The 24,944-nt window shown below is 47.2% G+C and overlaps 1 protein-coding gene across 1 annotated transcript in view; it reads right to left on the bottom strand.

Moving 5' to 3' along the window:
* CIB4 (calcium and integrin binding family member 4) overlaps positions 1–24,944 on the bottom strand; it is a gene marked incomplete at both ends in the record, with an annotated part of 48,142 nt that overhangs the window by 3,115 nt on the left and 20,083 nt on the right. Inside the window, 3 exon segments of the mRNA XM_080814392.1 lie at positions 557–652; positions 655–686; positions 8,729–8,850. Coding sequence (XP_080670518.1) covers positions 557–652; positions 655–686; positions 8,729–8,850 — 250 coding nt within the window.

Below are 24,944 nucleotides of genomic sequence, written 5' to 3'. Positions count from 1 at the left end.
TACACAAGCCCCCTGCATACTGGACCACCCTCCCCCTGCCAGGTGTGTTTAAACCAGTTCCCTACAGAGGAGCCTTGGAAGGATGTCCCTGGGCCTGCCAGTGCCTGCAGCAAGTCTTCTCTACTGGCCTTGAGCACTTCTACCCCCAGCCTTCGCAGAAGGTAGCCCCCTACCCGGAGTGCCCTCCTCCTTTTCCTCCAAGCCCTGGGGTGCTCTGACTTCACCCTGTGCTCACTCTCCCGTGCCTCCCTGTGAAGTCTCCCTGACACCCTCAGGCCCAGGATGGTTCCCTCTTCGCGCTCCAGCAGCTTCTAACATGGGACCTGTCCTCCTGGCGTGAGTCCTGCTCTCTTCGGCACCAGGGGCCTCGGGCGGCCTTGTTTCCCTGTTACTGCATCTGCTTCTTGCCACCGTCTCGCCATCCGCCCTCAGCAGACACAAGGCTGCCTGCTGGGTGCCCTTCCCTGAGCCCGACCTCAGGGCACAGATGGACCAGACTGGTTCCAGTCTGCATGGAGCTCCCAGTCTGGAGGTGCAGGGGGAGGCCGCTGGGCACCTGAGTAGCTTGGCTCCAGGGAGAAAGGAACAGGTCTCCCAAGGGCTCCAAGGGTTTCCAGATGGGCAAGTTCATGTCTGATTGGGGTTGGACCCCCAGTGAGGAAGACTTCTTGGAGGAAGAGGCGTCAGAGAAGGATTAAAGGGTTTGGGCCTTTGGAGATGGAAACTGGAGGAGGTGCCAGGGTCACTAGGGATAGTGGTGGAGAAAGAACAGCACGAGCGTGATCAGTCTGGGGTGAGGGGAACAGTGGCTTGGAGGTCTGGGAGAGTGAGACTGAGGTTAAGTGTGGAAGGTGGGCTGAACTACATAGAGCCATGGATGCTGAGGGAAGCTCTCTGGGAGAACGCCCCTGCTGCCTCTGGGAACCCCAGCATGGCCCCTACCTCTTCTAGAACCCCCAGTGCAGCCCCCACACCACTCATCAGCCATACAGTAAGTAAGGGCTGTAAGCTTAGGCAGGTACAATGCCCCCATGATAAACAGATGTGCCCAGCAATGATCTAAGTGCTTTCTCTTCTACTGCATTTAGTCTTCATAACACAGATGAAGACAATGAGGCGCACCGAGATTAAATAACCATACCCACTTTCTTAGTCTCAGTTCAGCCTCTTGCCTTTAAATATCTGTGTCTAGCCTGGGCTTCTCCTGAACTCCAGATGCGTATCCATCCACAGGCCTTCTTGTCCTCTCCACTTGGAGGTCTGATAGGTACCTCAAGTTCAAGTGGTCGAAACCCAAACTCTTGATGTGCCCCCCACCTCCCTGGCACCAAACGTGTTGCACTCAGCTGTGCCCTTCTTGGCAAATGGGAAATGGCCAATAAGCTTGGAATCATCCTTGACCATGTCCTTGCCTTGCTCCCTATGGCTAAGATATCAGCAGACTCTCCCAGCTCCCCCTCAAGAGACAGTGGACCCAGCCTGATGACTTCCACATGATCCTGCCTCAGGGCCTTGGCACTTCCCCTCCCTGGAACACCCACCCAGAGATCCTTAAGGTCTTCATTTAAATGTCAGCTTCTCCCCAGAACCTGCCTAAAATTGCACTTTCTATCCCATTCCCTGCTTTATTTTTCTCCTAGCGCCCCATACTACCTGACACACTGTATGTTTTACCCATTAGCTCCTTTATTTCTCTCCGCTAGAAGGTAAATTCCTCAAGGGCAGAAAGTTTAGTGTTTTGGGTCACTATTGCATCCCCAGCTCCTAGAACAGTGCCTGGAACAGAGTAAGCGCTCACTGAATATTTGTTGAGTCAGTGAACACGTGAACTATCCAAAGTCACACGTTGATAAATGATGGAGACAGTGGTAGACCCAGGTAGTCCAGCTCTGTGGGTAGTCTGTGCTCTGAATCACTCATACCTGCTCATATTATAATGAAGCAGCCAATTTTCAGCTGGGTTTATGACCATCTAAAATGAACACTACACTACATTTCTCAGCCTCCCTTGCTGCTCGATGTGACCCCATATTTGAGATTTCGCCAGTGAGATATAAGAGAAAGAGGCACCAGCAAACTTCCGGGAATGTCTTTAAAGAGAAGGTTGTACCTTTTTCGTGACCGTGAGGCCACCTTGGGAATGGAGGATAAGGTGACACCAAGGAGGAACCTATATCCCGGCCATTGCAGAACCACCGAGGACAACTGCCTCGCCTCTGGGATTCTACACGTTAGAGAAATAACGTGTCGCTGCTGGAGATCTTGGAAGCTATCTTGTGTAAACCACTGGGAGTCCCCTGCCATTTGCCACCAAATTTAACCCGAACTAATGCATGATCTGAGCCTCTGTTTCCTCATCCATAAAATAGATAACAGCACCTCCAGAGTGTTGCTGTGAAAATTAAATAAGGAAATGCACGGAAGTCGTCTGGCACGGCGCTTGGAACATAGAAGATGCTCGTTATAGAAGACGTTCATTAGGTAGAGTAGAAGCTCAATTCTGTGTCACTCCAGGATATTAAATACTGAAAATGCCAACCCTGGAAACTGTGTAATCTCTTGCTTTAAAGAATGGAACCCAGAGCTATGTCGGCCCTGGAATGGAGAAGCAGGTGTGCTGAGGTCACTGAATCCTACAGGGGTAGAGCCCAGACCTTTGTCTCTGTTCCCCCAGATAGGATATGGAGGCAGAAGGTATAACTCAGCACCCCAGTCCTTAAGCAGGTGGCTCTCCCCTGACCAACTGTTTATCAGCCCCAGGACCTGGAGGCTGAGGCCCAAGATGTTCCTCCAAGACTCTCCCTGCACAGCTTTGCTATCTCACATTGTGGGTGAGGGCTGAGAGCAGGTGGAGGGGCGGAGGGACCAGCACCAGGACTAGAGGGAGGGGGCAGCCGCAGTGACATTGCACTGCTGGTAAGAAGCTCCGCAGCCTCTCCCCGAGACCCCGCAGTGTCCCCAGGCATCCTGCTGGCCCAGCTCCCGTATGCGGAGACTGCAGCAAAGTGACATGGCTTTGGTCCCAGGCCATCTGAAGACAGAATAATTTGCTGGAGTAGAATGTAGTCCTGGACAGTTCCCCTCCTTTGGGGGTGCAAGGGCACAGCCGACTGGGAAAGGGGTGGGGGCTGGGAGCTCTGGGCGGCTGGCCAGCCCCTGCAGCCTCAGCAGTCTCAGACCTGCGGCCTTGGGGCCGTTCTGAGAATGGGGGAGGGCCTACCTCTTGCGGTTTCCCCGACAACAGGAAGGTTAGAGAAAGCTTGGAGAATCGGGGCTCCAGAACACTCTTGCCTTCATCATCCCAACCTCCCTGTCATGTGACTCCTTGCAATTTACGAAGTCCTTTTACAGAAATCAGCCCATGTTGACTGAGTGACGAAGGGCACGCCTCTCACCATCATTTCTAGGAGAACGGAGCCTGCCTCCCGTGCCTCTCCCAGCCCTCAGTCCTGGGTCGGGTCTTGGCGCGGTGTGGCAAGCTCTCCCCGGGGGGTGCTCTGGCCCCTGCCTGAAGGTCATTCACATCTGGTGGCAGTCGGGCTGAAGGGAGCAGGAAGGCAGGTCCTGGGGTGTCGGTCGGTCTCTGACAGGTGCAAGTCCCTCCAGAGAGGGGTGGGGGATGAATCCATTGGAGGCCGGGAACGTCCCTCAAAGCAGAAACTGGAACTTAGCAGATACATCCCCAGTGCTGGATTCTTGACAGATAACCATCCCCTCCCCCCTCACCTTCCTACTAACAGCAGTGCAATTCCTGTCCAGGGTGACACCGTGTTCAACTTAAAACACCCAGCTTTCCAGTCTCCCTTGCGGCTATCGGTGGCCACGTGACATAGTTCCGGACAAAGCAGTCCAAAGCTGCTGGGTGGGGCATCCAAGAAAGCTTGTTACCAGATGAAGTTGAAGAGTCAACTTCATCGGTGCCTTCAAACGTTCACTTGGTTCCTATCCCTCCTCTCGTCCTTTTATCCTCCTACCTGGAATGAAGATGAGAAGCCTATAGGCACAGAAACCATCTTGTGATGATAAGGACCATAGTCCCATACTACAGGTGGCAGATTAGGGGGCTTGAAGGAGCCAGACCGTCGCCTACTTCTCCCTGGCTCTGCAGAGCCCAATTCCAGGCTTTTGTTCTCTCCTTTTTTAAAACATGGGCACTTCCATACAACTGAATGCAAGCTGAAGCGGTATAGTAGCTCCGAAACTCCGCTGCACTTGAGAATTCCCCGGGGAGCTTTGAAAAAGCCCACCAGCCGGGGCCCACCCAGCATCCCTCCATCAGACCTGCATAGCGGGGGCCCAAGCAGCCATGGGTCTTGGGTCCCCAGATGACTGCAGTGTGCAGTCCCGTTTGAGGACCAGTGAGTTAGAGCAATGTCTCCCAAAAGTTAGGATGGGGAGGACCCAGCTGAGGGTCTTGTTAATGTGCGGACCCTGAAGCGGCCTGTGTGCGGGGGAGGGGGGGTTGGAGATTCCGCATTCCTGACCGGCTTCCTGGCAATGTCGCTGCTGGTGCATGGACCACGCGCAGAGGACCAAGGCCTTAGAGCATCGAGGTACGTCTCTGGACTTTGCCGAAGAAGGATCACCAGGGCCATCACCATTTTCTTTTCCTTCGTCTTCCTCCTCTTCTGCCCTCACGTCTACCATTACCACCTCAATGTACTGAGCAGCTCCCACGCGCCAAGCGCCGCGCTCAGAGAGTCACGCATCCCGTTCCTAATCCTGCTGACAGCTCTGTGAGGCAACAAATCTTCTGAACCCAAAGAGAATTCAGATTTGTCTGGGTGTATCTGAGGAAGCCTTGGAGTTTATGAGTCCCTGGGCGTCTATTTGCACAGCTGATTTGCATGAAGGCTTTGTGCTTTATGTTTGGGGGCTGGAGCTCAAGGAGGAAGGAAATCTGTCAAGGGGGCCTGCAGAGAGGGGCTTGAGGAGGACACAAGGACAGCGTGGGGGACAGGGGGTATCTGGTCCCTTATCGGACCTCAGGCGCTCAGTCTGACCTCGTGGGAGTGAGGACATTCTCTCCACGTCTCAGCCGAACACAGTTTGGCTCCTGTGCCTTGAAGCCTGAAGAGAACCTGCTGTTCTTGTAGCTTCCCTGAAGGTTGGGGTGTTTTTGTTTGTTTAGCTCGGGAAACCATGGAAAGACAGCTGAGGCAGACATCTTTGGGAACATCTGCTCAGCCCACACTTTACCATCTCTGAGAAGTGTCCCCACCCCCAGCAGTGGGCCTCTGGAGCTATGTCTGTTCGTGACTCTGCATCTTTTGGGTTGTGGGTGGTTGGACAAGGCTGTTGACCCAGCCAGGGCATAGCAAGATCATGGGTTTGGCTGAGCCATCAGCCTCTCCCGAGAAAATGGGGGACCAGGGTGTTCCTCTTTGGCCCATGGGCACAGAAGCAGGAAAGTCTGCAGGAAGAGCAAATGCAGAGAGAGAAGCGGAGAGGAGAGACCGGGAAGCCATAGAGAGAAAAGCAGACAGTAGCTGCCTCACTTCCTGACCACTTGTCCCTGCATCCTTGCGAGGCTGCTTCGGTTTCCCCATGGTTCCATGCTGCTTGCGATGGACAAACTTTAGAGCCCTCCTCCCCCCAGATCTGTCCCTCTTGGTGCTTATGCGTATATAATCTCCATGTCCCTTTTGTGTGGAAGGGAACTGTGACTTACATCTCACCAGCAGAATTTGACAACAGTGATGGGACGTTACTTCTGTGATTACAGTGTTATGAGACTCTATCTTACCAACATACACACCCAAGAGACTCTCTCTCTGGCTGTCTTTGAAGAAGCAAGTGGCCATGTCAAGGGAGGCCCATGTGGCAAGGAGCATACGTCAGCCTCTGGAAACCGAGGGCAGCCTCCAGCAGATAGCCAGCAGGAAGCCAGGGCTCTAAGCTCCACAGACACAAAGAAATGCACTTGTCAACAACCAGAGTGAGCCTGTAAGTGGATTTCTCCCCAGTTACGTGCAGCCAAGACACAGCCTTGATTGCAGCCCTGTGATATCCTAGGAGAGGACACAAATAAGCTATGCCAGACTTCTAGACCATGGAAACTGTGAGATTATAAACATGTTTGTCTACATCCACTAGATTTGTGGTAATTTATTACACAGCAATGGAAAATGAATATATTGTTGTTCTTCATCTGTTGCCTTTTACACAGGTAAGTCCCTGTTACTGGTCACCTGAAGACTCTTGGCTAAGATGAGATCCCTGAGCCTGGGCCAGCACTCTGCTTTGGGAAGAGCTGCCCATCCAGAAGGGTACTGACAGGAGACAGAAGCGGCTGGGGACAAAATAGCAAGTGCTCTTCAGCACAAGTCCTGACAGAGACTTGCAGGAGCTAGAGGGCTGAACCTCCCTGGGGATCCCCAGAGGTACTTGGGGTAAAGAAGGAGGACGACTAATGAACAGGTGAGGACCACAAAGCTAATTAAATTTGAGTATGTGATTTCATTTGTACTTAACTCTGCTTGAAGTTCATTATAAATGTATGTCTTGTATCAAACGTAGGACATGTGGGGCCATTACTTCTTCAAATATCTTTTCTTCCCCATTAATTCTTTTCCTTCCATTCTTCAGATTAGATTATTTATACTGAACTATTTTCAGGTTTCTGACTCTTTCCTCTGTCATCTCAATTCTCCTGTTAAGCCCATCCAATGAATTTTTATTTTAGATATTTTATTTTTCACTTTCATATTTTCCATTTGATTCTTTCTTATAGTTTCTGTTTCTCTGTGGAGAATTCCTACTGTTTCTTTCATTATGAATTTCTTTTACTTCACTGGCCAAGGGTTAGTAGCTGTTTTAGGAGACTTGTCAGCTAATTCCAACATCTGGGTCATGTCTGAGTCAGGCTCCATTCTTGAAACCATATCAGTTTTATTTTTTAATTGTCTATTGAATAATTTCAGATTATAGTTCAGACATTTCTGATTTTCTAAAATTTTTGTATATTGAATGATTTTGGATTGTATCTTAGACGTTATAAATGAGTTATTGTAAAAACTCTGGATTCTGTTATGTTCCTCCAAAGAGTGCTGATTTTTTTTTTTTTTAATTCTATCAGACAATTGACAGGACTTAAAGTGCAAACCCTGTCACAGAGGTAACTTGTTAAAATGCAGTGGCCTCTCAAATCTCAGTTCTGTTATCTTTACCTGAGCTGCTTTGAGTCTGCTCTTGAATATATATGGTTTAGAGCTCAGAAAGAGATCTGGCATAGTTCATACACAGATGTTGGGCTCCCTTGTCTGGCTTTCTTTCACGGTCTCTCCCTCCTTTTCACTTTTCAGGAGAAAATTGTCCCAAACTCTCTGATCCTTTAAGTCAGAAAGAGTTCAAGGTTTCTATCAGTCCTGTGTGATGCCCCTCACTGAAAGCCAACTTTAGGCTAAAAAAGTTTGTAAAAAGGGGAGGGGACCATTCAGTACCATTTCTTTCTTCTAAGTCTCAACTCTCTGCTTCTGGTACCATTAGTGCCATCAGGTTGTTGATAAATATACATCATATATATAAACTACATATGGTATATATGGTTTTATTTATTTATTGGAGAGAGAGAGAATGAACCAAGGAGGGGCAGAGGAAGAGGGAGAAACAGACTCTCCACTGAGCAGGGAACTCAACTCAGGACTCAATCCCAGGACCCTGGGATCATGATCAAAGCCAAAGGAAGAAACTTAACTGACAGAGCCACCAAGGGGCCCAAATATACATATATATTTGAGTTTGTAGTTGCTATCTGTGGAAATGACAGTATGATAGAAGCTTACTCAGCTATTACTGGATACTAAGCTTGAGAACATAGGGCTTACAAAAATACCATTAAGTCCTTTTTACAGATGAGAAAACTGAGCCCTCACAAGTCCATCAGGCTTAAAACTCCCCCACTCCATTTTATCCAAGTCCATTTGGGCAAGGCAAGAATAAGATGGTGTCCACTGTGTGGAGACAGGGAGGACCTGGTAGAAGGGAAAGCATATGAAATGCCAAACTATGCAAGCCTGAATGTACAAGTCCTTTGGGGCCAAAGAGTTTTCACAATGAGCTTAAAGCCTTGTACACGGTCTGTTTGAAGGCTTCCCAAGATTTCTTTGTTTCTTTCATTTTAATTTCTTTTGAGAACTCCAGGCATTTCAGCTAAGGGGACATGAGCCCCCCGAAGAGCAGAGCTTTTGCAGTATCTTATGGCTACCCCAGGAAAACCAGAGACCAAAAACTGTCATAAGACCTCAGAGATGATCTCTCTCAAACACCTCATTTTAAAGATGATGAAACTGAGGCCCAGAAAGATGAAATGATTTGTCCAAGATTTCTCAGCCGTTTTGTGGCTGAGCTAGTTCTGGTGTTCAAATTTCTGAATTTCTGCAAAACAAGCATGGCTCCTTCATACCCATATGTAGTCTTCCATCTCTCTCTCTCTTTCTTGCCTGTCTACACTGTTACCACAAAATACATCACCTGTGGCTCCATTTGCCTCTGATGGCATGGAGGGGAATGCATCTATCCACTGAAGTAGTAGTTCACCACCATCTTTTAAAAAATCTATGGAACTCAAGAAACATGCTAATACCCATAAACACCCAAGTGAATCCCAATGGACATCATCCCACCGGTGAATTGATGTTGATGGATACCAGATTGGTATTTACTCTATGGCACTGACCCCCACCCACCACCACCACTTAGTCACCCACCATAGATGCGAAAGGCATACTCGATCTTCAGGCTAGGGCAGGCCTGCTCACTGAACACAGATGCCATGCCCAGCACATCCTCAAAGGAGAACATGTCGTTGTGGGAGAACACTTTGCAGATTCGGTCTCTGAAAGGGTTGACCTGTGAAAGAGGAGGAGGAGGAGGGGGTGGGGAGGTCTTTCAATGTCAGGTTCATTCCTCCCTGGCCCTCACCTGTCTATCAGAAACACAGCAAATTCCTCTCTGGGACCCTCCTTTGCTTTCGGTATGCTAATTCATTCCCACCTACCAGGACTCCTTTCTCCCAGTTGCTCAGGGACCTATCCCTGCCTGTTCTAAACTTTTCCTTGCCTGTTGGCAGGCCTTATCAGGTCCCAACTTTGCTGTACTATCCTAGAATGACCCTCATGCCTCCCCTCAAGCAACCCAAATTCTTTTTCTTAGAGGCACCTCAGCTAAGAAAGCTATTTGATCCCATGAGTTCACAGAGCAGATCTGAATGGCCAATCTGCCCGATTTTTAATTAGTTGAAACAAACTCTGGTGGATTTTTCCGGTCCCTCTTTCACTGACTTTCACGGACAGGGTAACTTTTCAAGTCTCCAAGCTTCATGCAAAATGATTAGTTCCTCTGCTTCAAGCACCCGATGGGCCTATTACCTCCCTCAAGGGCATTTGAGCCCCAGCAGCCCCTCCCACCCCCCACTGCCTCTAGGGGCCTGTATCCTTGTCTAACACTCCTTAGGGTTTTCCCAGCAACAGCCAATGCTTAGCCCTCTGGTTTTGATCTCTCCTTTTACGGCACATGAAAATTTCTTCATTTCTTTTGAACTAAGCTACATATTAGCATCTATGGTTTAGTTTTATTTGGTGCTCCTATTGTATTGGAGGTGGGAGAGAGAACATTCTGTGTCACCTCAGGTGGCCACGTAGCTCTCAAGCCTTAGTGAGCAAACAAGGTACCTAAGGTCCTTATTAAGAACATGAAGTACGAGCCCCCACCCTCAGACCTGTTTTAGAAGGTCTGCGGTGTAGCCCAGCTTCATGGCTGAATTGTGTCTTCCCCCAGATTTGTATGTTGAAGTCTTAACCCCTAGTACCTCAGAATGCCACCTCGTTTGGAAACAGGGTCTTGTAGATACAATTGGTTAAGATGAGGGCGTATGAGGTAGGGTGGGCCCCTAATCCAGTATGACTTCTGTCCTTATTGAAAGGGGAATTTGGGACACAGAGACACGCAGTGCAGGGGAACACCCTGTGCAGATGAAGGCAGATATTGGTGTGAGGCACCTTCAAGCCGAGGAAGGACTGCCGGCGCGCCGCCGGAAGTAAGGAGAGGGGCATGGAGCAGATCCTTCCTCACAGCCCTCTGAGGTAACCAACCCCACAGACACCTTGATCTCAGCTTGCAAGGCTCTAGAACATGCAAGGCTCTAGAAAAGAACAAGAAAGTTCTGTTGTTTAAGCCCCATAACTGTGGTACTTTGTCTCATCAACCTTAGTGAACTAATACCCCTCAGAACTGACATCATAAATAAGGTCCCTAGGTGACAGGGTTAGTGTCCCAGGAGTGGCCAGGGGCTGGGAGAATCCGGGCCACCTTGCTAGAACGTCCAAACAAGCTCCCGCAGTGTCTGCCACTCCACCCTCTCACCCCCGGCCCCCCGCCCCCCGGAAAGCTTACTGTGATGGCCTCAAACGAGTGCTGATAAGGGCCATCTACCCCACCATGTGTCCCAGGTCACGTGCGTCTAGCTAAGTGGCTTCACAAATTACTTGACCAAATTTTAACTCAATTAACTCTCGCAAATGGCAACTTAACAAGATTCCTGCAAAGAAACTACAATTGAAGATAATGCTTATGATGCAAGTGCGGGGTGGGGGGGGGTCGACCGGGAAACGTCAGGGCCAGAACCTCTGCCGCTTAAAACACAAGTTCTTCTCTCTCCGGTAGTAGAAACGGTGAGAATCTCGTCAGACATAACTGAAGTCCCGGCTTCAGTTCTCATTTCCTGTGGTGAGACAGGCGAGCAGCGAGCAGTGAGCCTAAGCATATATCCAACCAGGGAATGGGATAACAATCTTCCCTTCTCTGGGGGCCCAGCTCCACGCTTGGTTTTGCTGGGAGTGGTGGGGAGAGGGGGTGGTTGCTAGGAAGCCAGTGCACTCTCTCTTAGGCCCATGTCATGTGACTCTGTTATCTACAACACACACACACACACACACACACACACACAGCCCTTGTCATCCAGAGGCTGGGGAGAAGGCAGTTGGTGTGGAAGCCGGTGGTAGCAAGAATAGTGCACAGAACACAACGTAGTGACCACAGATCCTATCGGAAAATGTGGGGGAAATATTGCTGAAGGTGTGGAGAAATAAGCGTCGAAAAAGTCCACACCGTGGAAAAGTGGCTACATAGTTGAAAAAAAGTACCATTGTTTTTCACGTGGTTTTCCTAGATTCCGTTTCGATCATAAAATACGTGAAGAACCACATTTCTGTGAGAGACTAATGGAAAGCGGCAATATTGACCCAACAGTACATTACTCCTTTAATGAAAACACCAGTTAGGGGAGAAACTGGGTGTGATCGCCGAGGGAGTGGCTGCTCCGTGTTGAAAAGGATTCTGGGTAAGGGTGCAGGGATGGCCACGCCTGTGAAACCAATGCCCCGCAAAACTTCCCACAGGCCACCAGTGGAAAGGTTTAAGTCCAGAAGTACACAGAGTAGCACAGGATGCACTGGTGTGGGTAGTTAATAAAAAAAAAAAAAAGAATTTAAAGCACAGTAAAACATAGACAATGATTTGTAATCAGGGAAATGACTTTGAAAATCTTTTGAACACATAGAGGCTGGCTGGTTATCTCTTGACAGACCACTTAAAAGAGCCATCAAACTTTAAGAGGAATTATATGTGTTTCTTGTACCAAAAGGCAAACGTTCCAAATTTGCTGAGCATTTTATGATGACAAGTGACTGTTGGCAGATATCCACTGAAAAATGAACTCGGATTCTTCTGACTCTTCGAGGTAGAGGTGAATCATTTCAGCAATGAGAGAGAAAAGCACTTGCTTTTCTGAAGAACTCCTGCTTTGGAGAGAATATTTTCAACATCAGATTGTTGTTGCTGAAAACGTGCGGAGTCACCTGCAATCATGCTTTCTATGTGCGTACTTGAAAATATTAGAAACAGATTTTTCCAATCTGTTTGAAAATCATCCAAATGGAGAGCGTCAGTGGATGCTGAGTCCATTTGTTAAAAATACAAAAATGCAGTGTTTTTCCAATTAGCTTGTAAGAGCCACTGACTGACATAAGGGAAGATGGACATCTTTGAGCTTCATTTCAATAAAAAGCCTTTAATTGGTGGATGGGATTGAAAATGAGGGCCATAATTTAATACACGCAGCCAAAGATACATTTCTTCTCTTTGGACCAGCTAGGACAGCCACTAAAAATAGACTCAACTAGAACCAGACCCCTGAATGGCTCGATCTCAAAGTGTTAAAGTAAGATTTTAAAAAATAATGAAGTACATCCAGCCAGACTGCTTTCCCTTACTCTAATCTTATTAGTTACAAGCCAACAATACAATGGTGAGACGAGGAAATTTTGTTCTATAAATGAAAGGGAAATCTATTTTTAAGGTATTTATGTGTATTCAGTTTATATGATATTTAGCTTTAAAATGTTTTATTTTGCAAGTTCATATCGTAACATACTGGTATTGTAGTAAAAGGACAGCTTGAATATACACATATTATGGGTACATGCTCCCCATTTTTTTTAATTGCTGGGGAGGCATGATCAAAGATAGCTGATGATCTCTGGTCTAGACTAACCCCTTCATAAATCAGGGATGTGGAAAAGGGGCCTCGGAGTGGGGAGAGGCGGGAGTGACTTGCCTAGGACCCAGGTCTCCTGAGTCTGTCCGGCACCGTTTCTGCTATGGACCCTTGTGGCAGATAAACATAAAAGAAAAGGAAGCAGAACATGGGACCATTAAAATGTAGAAACCTTAGAACTGGAACCTCTTAAAAGTCTCACTTCAACTGAAAAAAAAAATGTTTTTTTTTACAAAAAGTGCCAAAATGGAGGCTAGCTTGAAGTCAAAACTGTGGCCCCTGCCTGTGGGAACTCCACGTCCAGCCTTCTCGTGGGTAGTGGCCGTCCTGACTGGGAGCAGCCCTGGAGGGGACAAGGCGAGCAAACACTGCGGGAGGGAGAAGCCCCGAGGAGGAGGTGGAGGCAGCCGGAAGCCCACAGGCGTGCGAATGGTGGAGGGGCTGGAGTGAGGAGTGGGGGACGCTGTTTCTGAGAAGATGGCAGGGCAGGGCCCGGGGTCACCAGAGCTGTTTCTGGGCCTTGGGGGCCCAGAGGCGGTTGGTATGGTTCTCTGTGAGCGGGCACCTGCCAGGAGGGTGTCCCTGGCCTGTCTCCATTCCAGCAATGGCGGCCTCCCCCCCTCTCCCGGGTTTGCTTCTTCATCCCTTCCTGGAGGGAGATCCCAGGGCACAGACTTCCCCTGTGACAAGGTGTCCTTAGCACACACAGCAGCTCTGTGCAAAGGGACGCCGCCAGGGCCTGCGAGGATAGTTTCGAAGAGTCCAGAAGAGGCTGCCTCTGTTCCTCTCCCTGCTCTCCACCCTGAGCTAAGTGGCAACTTCACCGATGTCCCTGGGTCCCTGGGTCCAGCCACCTGCACACAGAACAGCTGGGGAGAGGCAGGAGAGGGAGCGAGGCTCGTGAGTGATCCCAGTTCCAGTTTACCGTGTTCCAGATTTCTGTTGCTATTACTTTAACAATCTGAAATCCGAACCACTAAATTTTGGGTCCTATCCAGACAGTGATAGCCTGCATTAAATTTCACACTCATTTAGAAACCCTTCAGTCCTCCACAGGAAGAAGAAGATGACAACTGACAAAGCAAGGCTTCCATTTCAAGAATCTCACGCACCCCAGTGTGAAAGCGTTCCGAACAAGGGAGTATAAACATGTCAGTATAGAAATTTATACAGGTAACTCAGTAGTGCAATTTCCATCTATGTCTGACAAAACTAAAGAAGATGAAAATAAACCCCAAATGCTGAGGATTTTTTTTTTTGAAACAGAAACTACAGTCTGTTGACAATAAAAAAGATCACAGTCCCTGCCAAAAAACTAACATTTTTTTAAAGATCCTCTCAAAGTTATTGAACAAGAGATTTGATTTGAAGATGAAAGTCAGAGGGAAAATATTTGGACTTAGCTTAAAAATATCTCCTCACCATTTCTCCAACTAGCACATAGTCCAAAGGAGCTTTTTACGGTTACTGGAAAAAATTCACACGAAAATACACTAGTGACTCCACAGTGACATCACCGAAGGAGTTTGATTTTTAAGATCTTGTTTGTTAAAAAGGATCAAACAGTATTATTTCACTTAAAAGTTCTCATTGCTGATGAAACTGTCGTAATTTTTAGTGTTTGTTGTTTTTGAATTATGCTTCATTTGTCCATTTTGTCTTCTACCAACTCTCGCCAAAAGGATACGATTAATGTTTGTATTTTTAAAATTTTAAACAGATGTAAAGCATTTGCCAAGGAAAGGAGTAGATAGAGGTGTTGGCTGGGAGGGGTACATAAAAAGCCAGTCCTTTCTGGGTCTTGAGTGAGAGCCTGAGGTTACCGACACAGACTCTCACTGTGCAAAGTGCTGCCCGAAAGACTTCTCATAGTCTGGCAAGATTGGGTGAGCAGATCCTGGGAGAAGACTGTAACAAATCGTTTGTGTTTTAGTGCCTTTATAAACTTCCCCCAGATATACCATAGTTATGGATTGGAAGGCTCAGTGTAATTAAGATGTTGTTTCTTTCCAAACTGAACTGCAGAGTTAATACAATTCTAGTTAAAGTCTTCCAGCTAGATGTTTTTGCCAAAATTAACAAGATGATTCTAAACTTTATATGGAAATTGGAAATACAAAGGGCCAAGAACAGTTGAAAGCAATTCTAAAGAAGAGGAACAAGGCAGAAGAACTTATACTACTAGGTATCAAGATCTTGCTATGGCTTTAGTAATGGATACCAGTGCAAGGAGAGCCAGTTCAATGGCCATGATAAAAATTCTGATAAAAATTCATGATAAAAATAGACGGACATATGTATGACAACTTGATTTATAACAAATATCACACTGCAACAGAGTGAGGGAAAGGGAGTTTTTTTCAATAAGTGGTGTTAGGTTGATCCCTACCTCATGCCATGCATAAAAATCAATTCCAGGGACGCCTGGGTGGCTCAGTTGGTTAAGCAGCTGCCTTTGGCTCAGGTCATGATCCCAGCATCCTGGGATCGAGTCCCACATCGGGCTCCTTGCTCGGCGGGGAGCCTGCTTCTCGCTCTGCCTCTGTCTGCCAGTGCTTGCTTGTGTGCTTGCATGCTTTCTCTCTCTCTCTCTGACAAATAAATAAATAAAATCTTTAAAAAAAAATCAATTCCAGATTGATCATAGATGGAATGTGGAAAACCAGTAGTAAAACTTGTAGACGAAAACATAGGAGAACATCTTCACGATCTTGAGGCCAAAATTCTTTAACAGTATACAAAAAGCACTGATCATTAAGGGGAGAAAAATCCATAAATTAGAGTATATTAAAATTAAGAATTCATGTTGTTCAAAAGACATCATTAAGACAGTGAAAAGGCAAACCATGGCAGTCAATGTGTACTTCAACAGGTGAAGGGATAAACAAAGTCTGGAGTATATCTATAAACTGGAATACCTCTCAGCAATAAACAGGAACAAGGTATTGATTCATGCAACAGTGCGGGTAATTTTTAGATGTGTTTTGCTAAGTAAAAGAAGTCAGATCCAAAAGACTCCGTATTATAGGAGCCTATTTGTATGACATTCCAGAAAATGCAAAAGCATAGGGATGGAGAACAGGTGGTTTTCAGTGGTTGGGGGAGGGGAAGAAAAGAACTACAAAGGAGACTCACAAAGAAATTTTTAGGGCGATGGAACTGTTCTGTATGGTGGTGCTGTGGTGGTGAGGCCACACTTCCGTGCATTTGTTTAAACCCATAGAACCATACCCCACAGTGAGTGAAGTTTACAGAATGCAAATGAAAAATTTAAAAAGTTTTTTTTTAGATTTTATTTATTTATTTGACAGACAGAGATTACAGGTAGGCAGAGAGGCAGACAGAAAGAGATGGGTAGAAGCAGGTTCCCCACTGAGCAGAGAGTCCGACGCAGGGCTCAATCCTAGGACCCTGATACCATGACCTGAGCCGAAGGCAGAAGTTTTAACCCACCAAGCCACCCAGGCACCCCCAAAATTTAAAAAGTTTTAAAGGCCAAGGATGCTAGTAAACCTAGGATGAAATGGGGACCATGACAAATAAAAGTAACTATATTTCAAATATATGACAAAACCTCACTGCAAGGAGTTAGGAAAGAGGAGATGAGCAAATAACTTGGGGAAATGGTGGTTTGACTAAAGACAAAAAGAGCCATAAACCAATGCTGTGCCCTTCCTAGCAAAATTGTTTCTTACAGGCATATGTGTGGGTTAGCAATTCTGAAACTACATGGATACTGGAGTTGAACGAATAGATCAATAAATAAACAAATAACAGAATATAGGAACCAGGTTTCTCATTGTCACAAGAAGTTACAAATAAGCAAGAAGGGAAGTCTAGATGTGATATATACAAAAATAAATACTGTGTGTAGTATATATGAGTCACTATACATACATATATTTTCTAGCTCTATCTACTAAGTAGTTTTACAGTGGAGAAATCCAGAAACACCACCTTAATTAAGTGATTGAGGTTAACATCACTAGTAATAGGTCATATCAGTGTTGTGTATTCCCTGATATGATACAATGAGAAGGGCACTTCACCCCTGTGGAATTTGTTGCACAAATCCATAACCCAAGTCTAATCAAGAGAACACATCCAATAGACCCTAATTGAGGGAGGTTCTACAAAAACACCTGGCCAGGGGCGCCTGGGTGGCTCAGTGGGTTAAAGCCTCTGCCTTCGGCTCAGGTCATGGTATGAGGGTCCTGGGATCGAGCCCCGCATCAGGCTCTCTGCTCAGCGGGGAGCCTGCTTCCTCCTCTCTCCCTGCCTGCCTCTCTGACTACTTGTAATCTCTGTCTATAAAATAAATAAATAAAATCTTTAAAAAAGAAAAAAAAAGAACATATTTCAAAAATACCTGGCCAGCGGTCTCCAAAAAATCATGAAGGACAAGACTGAGAAACGTCACAGATTAGAGGGGACTAAAGGTAACGTGGGAGCCTGGAGTGGCTACTGGAACACAAAAAGGACATAAATGAGAAAACTGGTGAAATCCAAATGAAGTTTCTCATTTCATTTATAGTGTCCCACAACTTTAATTTATTACCAGGTTTGATAAGTGTACCATGGTTATGTAATAAAGATATATAGTACTTGCCGTGAAAAATCTTAAAAGCAAACCTTGAAAGGATTGAACTCATTTCAATTAACAGCACTGCATCCAAGAACAAAACTCAGTAACATTTAAATGAATACAACAAAAGTAAGCACCTAAGGACATAAAATTTACAATATTCAGCATCCAATTAAAAAGTAGCAGTCCTTCAAAAAAGTAGGAAAATAAGGCCCACAACCTATAGAAAAAACAACTAATAAAAATAGATCCAGAAATGATACTGATAGAATAAGCAGGCACAAACATTAAGATGGTAATAAATATGCTAATATGTTCTAGAAGGTAGAGGAAAGCGTGATGAGGAAAACTGTATCCCCATCCATTCAAGAAGCTCAACAAAACCCAGGCAGAAGAAACTTGAAGAAAACCACATAATCAGTTTGATAAAAACCAGTAATAAAGGGGACAATTTTTTTGGTGTGGGTGGGTGGAACACACACATATAGAGGAACGAGATAAAAAATGGAATTAAGCAAGCCAAAAGATATGGAGCAATATTTTTAACTCTGAGAGAAAGAAAAAAAAAAAGCTCTCATCCTCTTATTCTATACCCAGCAAAAATATCCTTCAAACCCAAAGGCAAAAGACTTACTTTTCCAGACAAACAAAAGCTAAGAGAATTCGTCTGCAGACCAAAGCTACAGAAAGATGAAAGGAAGTCCTTCAGGAAGAAGGAAAATACCAGAAAGAAACTTGGATCTACACAAAGGAATGAAAAATGCCAGAAATGATAAATACGTGAGTAAATATAAAAGAAATTTTTCTCGTTTTAAATCCTCTTCAAAGAGACAAATCCATATAGATAGCTAGAAATTTCAATACCCTTCGGTCAACAATTGATAGAACAATAGACCAAAAAATCGTTAAGGAAATAGAAGACTATCAACCAACTTGACTTACTTGATATTTCAGAGAGCTCACCACCAGACACAGTAGTGTACATGTTTTTCTCAGGTGCGCTTGGCACATTTACCAAGATAGATTGTATTTTAAGTTATAAAGGAAGTCCAGTGAATTTTAAAAGAGTTAAATCATACAAAATATATTCTCTGACCACAACAAAATTAAATTAGAAATCTGTAACAGGAAGGTATCTTGAAGACCCTCAAAATCAAAAAAGTCACAAAAGAAATGAGAAAATAATTTGATCTAAATGGAAATAAAAACACAAGATATCAAAATTTGTTATATTCAGTTCAAACATTGTGTACAAGGTAATTAACAGCATTAAGTGTTTATATTAGAAAAGAAAGGACTGAAAAGTTTAAGTGGGAAAAAAAAGGCCCTTCACCCAAGCGTGGGAGTTGGTCACTAGAGGAAAAGGGCGTCAGGAATTCCAGGTCTATCAGATAGAGCCGGTTCTAACCCTGTGCTTCTAGGCTACTTAGCCCTAGGAAGAGGCCCCTGAGGACATGAAGGAATTTGTCACCAAGGGGCAGTGGTTGGAAGCCACAGGTGGGTGGAACTTCTGGGCTGGGCTGAGAATGGATCAACTGGATGTCCCTTCATGGAAGTTTTCTCTTCCTTTGAACCATTGCCCAGGAGGAATTCCTATTTCCAGGTCTGAACCCCAGCACCCTTCAGCAGTAGAGTAATTGCCAGAAGGTGGCAGTGTTGAGTTGAAGTTGGTCAGTCAGAGCTCAAACCATCTTGGGTGAGCACCTACTGTGTGCAAGCTATTGGTTTGGGTTGTGACTATCTTGCAGGCACGTGGCCGGATGGATATCACCGCTCCATTTTATAGAGAGAAAACTAAAGTCCAGGAAAGGAGAATGCAAACTCCTAATTCAATGCTTCGTCTGCACTGCTACTCTTGACTCCAAGAAAAATTTTTCAAATTCACATTTCTGCACACACAAAGCAAGGAGGGTTTGAGGCATTACCCTGAGTCCCATGTCCCTGACACTTGGCAGTTGCTCAGAGAACAAACCAGTGGAACTGAAGGTAATGAGTTCTCAGCTAGGGATGCAGGGCATAAAACTCATGAACCTGAACTTCAAGTCCTTGTAGCAAATGCATAAGGGGAGTTACTGTTCACCAGGCACTGAACAAGTTCCCTGGACCCCCCAAATAATGGAGATGCCACCTCTGTCCTTTATGGGACTCAACCAAGACACTTAAGTAATTATCTTCAGGAACAGGTGGGGTAGAAACAGGTGTCTGAATCAAGAATGAAGCAAAGTCAAATGACAAGAGCTTGGAGGGGTAGTGTTGCATGAGGAAGGATAGACAGAGGGCCCAGGAAGAAAAACCAGCCAGAAGACAGAGACAGGGCAGGAACCAAGTCCAGATCGGGCAGGGAACAAGACTTGTGGGATTCCGGGGGGTGCTCTGGGGAGGGGAGTAGGAAACAAGGCCAGGCAGCATGGCTTCCCCTTCCTTCTTTCTCCACGTAGCCTCCAGCCCCTTCCCTGCTTTCCAGACTGCCCAGGCTCTGGCAGGATAGATAAGAATGTTCTGTGGGAGAGAGCAACAGTGGGGCTTAACCTGGACCCTCAAACCTCTCAAAGCCAGATTGGTCTGCATGATCTTCAGCAGGTGGAGAGAAGCCTGACATTTCCATTTAAGGGGAGTTGGGGACAGGGAGTGAGAGGGATGAAAAATTCACTTAGGTGAATGCACTCCTCAGTTGGCCAGGCCAGTTGTTTATAAAAAAGGGACAGTCTCTGCGTTTTAGATGTTCAACCTTCCTGAAGTCTAAAAACAGAGAGGCCCGTATGGGAGCTGTCTCCTAGTGACAGATGGGTTGGCAGGGACAGGCTGAGGATGTGTCCTGCCGGCAGCTGGAGGCAGATCGCTAATGGAACAAATAGGGGAGAAAGGCAGTAAAAATGTTAAATATTATTAAACATCCACGGGACCACGTGGCTTGAACCTGGCTCAGACCCACCAGTCCAGTCTCTCCCCAGATTTCAGGCCTGCAGGTACCTGCAACGGCCCTGAGGGAACTTCCAGAAGAGCTTCCTGCTAGTGCAGAGGAGTTCAAGGGACTGCATTGTTTTGCGGGGAGCGGGGCGGGGGGGGGGGGGTTGGCCCAGGGGTCTGGTCTTGTGTGCTGGGAGGTTCGAGATAGAGAATGGAAGGAGTGGAGGCTCTGGAGTCAGACGGACTCTAAAAAGCCAGTAGAATCATTGTGTTTGACATCTCCAAGATTCTGGTATCTGCAGCTTTTGAGGTTTACACAAGCTCAAGGGCAACTTGCCCAAGCAACAAAGGAAAAATAAGAAGAAACTAAAAAAGAGGGGGGAGGACCCAAAAGACCAGTTGTCCCTCCCTGGTTTACCAACATCTATTACAGGAGAGACGCACTCAGCTGGTTTATAAATTACTGTCTATTCCCATTTGTACAGCCCATTTTTAACAGCTCAAGATCAACTCCAGAGCGCCTAACCACACAGCAGACCACGTTCAGTTTCCTGGGTAACAAGAGTAACAACAAAAACAAATTTTTGTGTGACCTCGGGCAGACCATGGGGTCCCTCTATCTTCCATCTGTAGAATGGGCAAAATCGTAATTCTGCTCATGGGATTTTATGGGGATCGAATGAGATCATATTTGCAAAACACCTGTTACTGGCAGCCCACCAATAAGCCCTAGCTACCGTTAGTATTATCCCCAACTTGTCCATTCCCTGCATCAGCATCACCAGCAGCCCCAGAGCTGTCCCTTTTGAGCTCCCAGGCAAAGATGTCACCTGAGCTCACCTGTTTGCTAGGAGCGTACCCTGCCTGCTGATGGGGAGAGTGGAAATGTTCGTTCTGGCTCCAGGGGGTGCCTGAGACCCAGCATATCCTCACGGTCACTGCTGACTGCGGCCAGAGGCATCATCTCCGTGTGCAATCTCCAGGGGACTCAAGGGAGAACAGTCAGGGGAGAAGAGGGGTGTGAAGGGGGCTGACCCGTTGAGCGCCAGTGGATGCATAACCTCATTTGAGGGTTGAGGCTAGAGGCTCACCAAGACACTGACACCCCCACTGGCTCTGTGTCTGAAGCCCACAGGGACCTTTCACCAAAATGCGTATCCGTTACCCCCATCACGGGCTTTGTGAGTCAGCTCCTGTAGGGGTAGGACCCAAGAACCTGTATCTCATCACGCTGCCCAGGTGGCTTTCATGTAGCCAATCCTTAGACTAAGGAACGGGTCAAAGTCACAGTGCTAATGAATGGCAGACACATGACATCAGATGCTGCCCTCCCCCACCGCATCCCCGCCAGCACACAGCATCCCACCCAGAGCAAGGATGTGCGTGGGGAGAGGGCTTGTATGGAGACATGGTGGGCACACGGGCAGCCTCCAGCCTCAGCACAGGGCAAACGCCCAACTGGCAAACACTGGCTTTGCGCGGATACCTCACAACGCTTCTTTTTCCTCCCTCTCCCTTCCCTCCGCTTCCCCTCCATCCCTCAGGCTGTGGCCAGGCTCCCCCAGAGGCAGGCAAGTCCCATCCCCCATGACCCACCGAGGTCCTCCCTTGTCTGAGCTCACTACACACGGTCAATTCCACCTGTGACACACTGTCTCTCCCGCAAATGTGTCCTTCAACTGCTCCCCCGCCTTCCCTCTTCCAATTTCTGCCAGATTTATTTCGGAAATGTTTCCATTTACCGCCTTAGACCTTCTGATGAAAACCACTTCTCCCAGAGCACCAAATAAAGCACGGGTGTCAAACGAATGACTCTCTAGTTCAATTCCGTAGCTTTGCTGTTTTCTTGAGTTACGAAAATAACGAGGAGACACAATGCTGCGGATCCTAGAGTATCTCCCATCCAGGAGGCGGGTCCTGTGATCGGGAAGACCCCTGTGTTCAGGGAGGTCTGGATGGAGAAAGGAGGAGGGAGATGTGGGCACCCCAAGAGGCCCTCTAGGCTGTGGACAGTGAAGGGGACGGATGGGAGAGAGAGAGAGGAGAGGCAGCAAATGGGAAAGATCAAAGATAGGACCCTCCCCGGGACCTAACTACCCCTTCTGCTGTGCCAACCCAAATCCATACAGTGCCTGGCCAAAGTGGAGTTTTTATGGAAATCAGTGAAGAGGCCAAGGCTTTTGTTGGGTAAATAGGAAGTAAAGCAAATGTGCAGGAGATGGGGGCAGAAGGCACAGAGGGAGACATCAGAGCCCTTCTGCCTTGTCCTTTATAAGCCTTCCCCCCCGCCAGAAAAAGAACAGAAGAATGGGGGAGAGGGGCCGTGTTCTCTCAGGGAGCAACAAACTGGAGGAAAGGTGGCCGGCAGCCAAGGGTTTTCCCCGGGGCAGGAAGGCCCCCCCAGGTCCTTAGGGCTCCCCACGTTCCTTCTCTACTTTGACGCCATTGCACCAGGAATGGCGTCAGCTTGTGGCTCAGGCTAGGGACCTAACAACAGTTTATATGTTTTTCTGAAGAAAATGCAAACAAAGTTCTAAAGAGCCAATACAAAAATCTCTTAAAACCTGGTCTGTACCTGCCCTTGAAGGGCCGAAGGTGCGAAGCAGGGAAGCCTGACTGACGCGATGAGGTCCCCCCGGGCAGACCAGGCACGGGACAGCTTCGGGAGCTGTCCAGAGCTAAGCCCCCCGTTTGTCACGGCCCCGCAGCCCCCCTGGCTCCGGCAGCTGTTCACGTGCAGCCTTCCTGCCTGTGAGCCGGAGGGGCTCCCCGAGTGTTGGGGGTGCTGTGCAGCTGTTTGGGGTCACCCCAGGGCACCCTGGGAACGTGTTCCCCTGTGAACTCGGTAGGATGTGTATCTTTGCCTCAAGACAACAGTTTCTCTTTTATCAACACATCTGAGCTACAGCAGTTGCTGTATTCTGTCCCTCCCTCTGCATCCACCGATGGAAACTGAAAGGGGCTCGCCCCCCAGCCCAGGAGCGGTGATGCTCCCTCTGCGATGCTCAGTGAGTCTTTAAACATCACAGAGTCCAAACCGAAGCCTCTAGAAGGTCCTGTGTTCTTTCAGTTACTGACATTTTGGATTATTGGCCTCTCGAAGTCCCCAGCTTCCTTTCCAGCACTTTCCCCTTCATCAGGGGAATGTTGTCACCGCCTAGGGCCCAGGCCGCAGCCGCTCATCATGACTTACACATTCATTAAACACCTACAAGGGACCCAGACCTCTAGGTACATGGGCTCATCTCCACGTTCCCTTGGACCCAAGGGGGGAAACTGTGCTCGTTAAATATTTACAGCGTGTCACATGCTGTACCATTCTTGACGCGTGTGACCCCCTCTATTCCTTACAAAAACCCACACCGCAGGTATCGGTCAGTTCATCGTACAGACAAACAGAACCCAGGCACTAAGAGGTTAAAGAACTTAACCAAATAAAGAGGAAGAGTGCCAGCTTGATCCCAGGTCTGTCTGATCCTCAAACCTGAGCTCTCGCCGCGGAGCATGGCCCAGGAAGATGATTCTTCCACGTGGGAAAAAACGTGCATGGACGTGTCGGGCTCCTGGGTCAGCAGGTGGGACCAGGCTGAGCTCCGAGCAACGTGCTATGATTAGTGCCGATGGCGGCTCAGGAAGGAGCAAGGGGAGGAGTGGAAAATGTCCTAGGGATCCTGGCACGGGGGGCCGGGGCTGGAGGGCAGTGGCAATGGCAGGCGTGTGGAGCTCTGCATCTGGGTCCTTGGCAGTTCATGACCTCAGGATGGCGGCAGCTGGACAGCAGGAGGAGACCCCGGAGGTGGGGCTGCTGTGCCTCAGCAGGAAATGCCAAGGGAGGGCTCACAAGTGCAATACCCTCCTCCAGGGTGGAGAAAATAGATAGGACCCCAACACGCGCCTATGGAGAAACCTCATGCAAAGTGACCTTTATGTCAACCTGGAAAGAGGTCTCGAGGGCTCTATCTTTTATCATTGGGTTGGCTTAGGGATATTTAAGAGCTCAGGTTTTACATTTATTTTTTGCTTTTTATCGCCTTGAGGCATAAATGTTTTTCCGAGTTGCTTCATACTCAGTATAATTATCATCTTAGTGGCTGCATAGTTCAAATTCCCAAAGTGGACGGCCCTATCTCTCTCATGCCTCCAAGGGGAACCTGGAAATCTAAACTAAGAAAATAATTTCCTAAAATGAATAAAATAATACATGAGGATGTTTATTGCAAAATTATTTATAGTAGCAAAAAAAAAAAAAAATCTCAAACTGGGAACAATGGTAATGTCCTGCCATGAGAGGGTGGTTTAATACATCAGAACTCAATGCAATTATGCAACCATTAAAATGATAATTACACGGACTATGTCACAACACCGAAAAAGCACATTTGCGCCTAATGGGTGACAAAGCACAATAAAATTGTATCCGTGCGTGTTTACAATGATGTAAGACCAAGTGTGCCCGGAGGGGAGAAGGTTACAACGGACAAGACAACTTCTATCAGGGTGGTTGGATACCTAGGGATTCGTTTTTAGAAAATGTATTTGAATGCTGACATACCATCTTAACAATAAATAAAAGGCGAGTTAAAAAACAAAAGTGCGCTATCGAGACATATTACTAAGAGTGCACACAAACTCTCCTTCCCAGAGGATTGGAAAGTGGGGACTTGTGCTTCTCTCTTCGGGCTCCTTCTCTGCAGGGGGAGGGCTGGGCCCCGGTCGGAGCCAGACTCAGCTCTCAGACCCTGTGAATGTTCTCCGGCCCAGCCAGCAAGCAGGCACCGATGGGAATGGGGTTCAGGGGAAGAAGGTTGCAGGTCATCTCATGGCATCTGTCTCCATCTCTCCAGATGTGTTCCAAAGTATAAAGCCGCAGGCTGAAAACCAGCAGGTAGTGAGCACGTC

Source organism: Martes martes (genome assembly GCF_963455335.1).
Source record: "Martes martes genome assembly, chromosome: 9".
NCBI classification, from domain to species: domain Eukaryota; kingdom Metazoa; phylum Chordata; class Mammalia; order Carnivora; family Mustelidae; genus Martes; species Martes martes.
The sequence above is the reverse complement of the archived record's forward strand: the minus strand, read 5'-3'. Positions and strand labels throughout refer to the sequence as shown.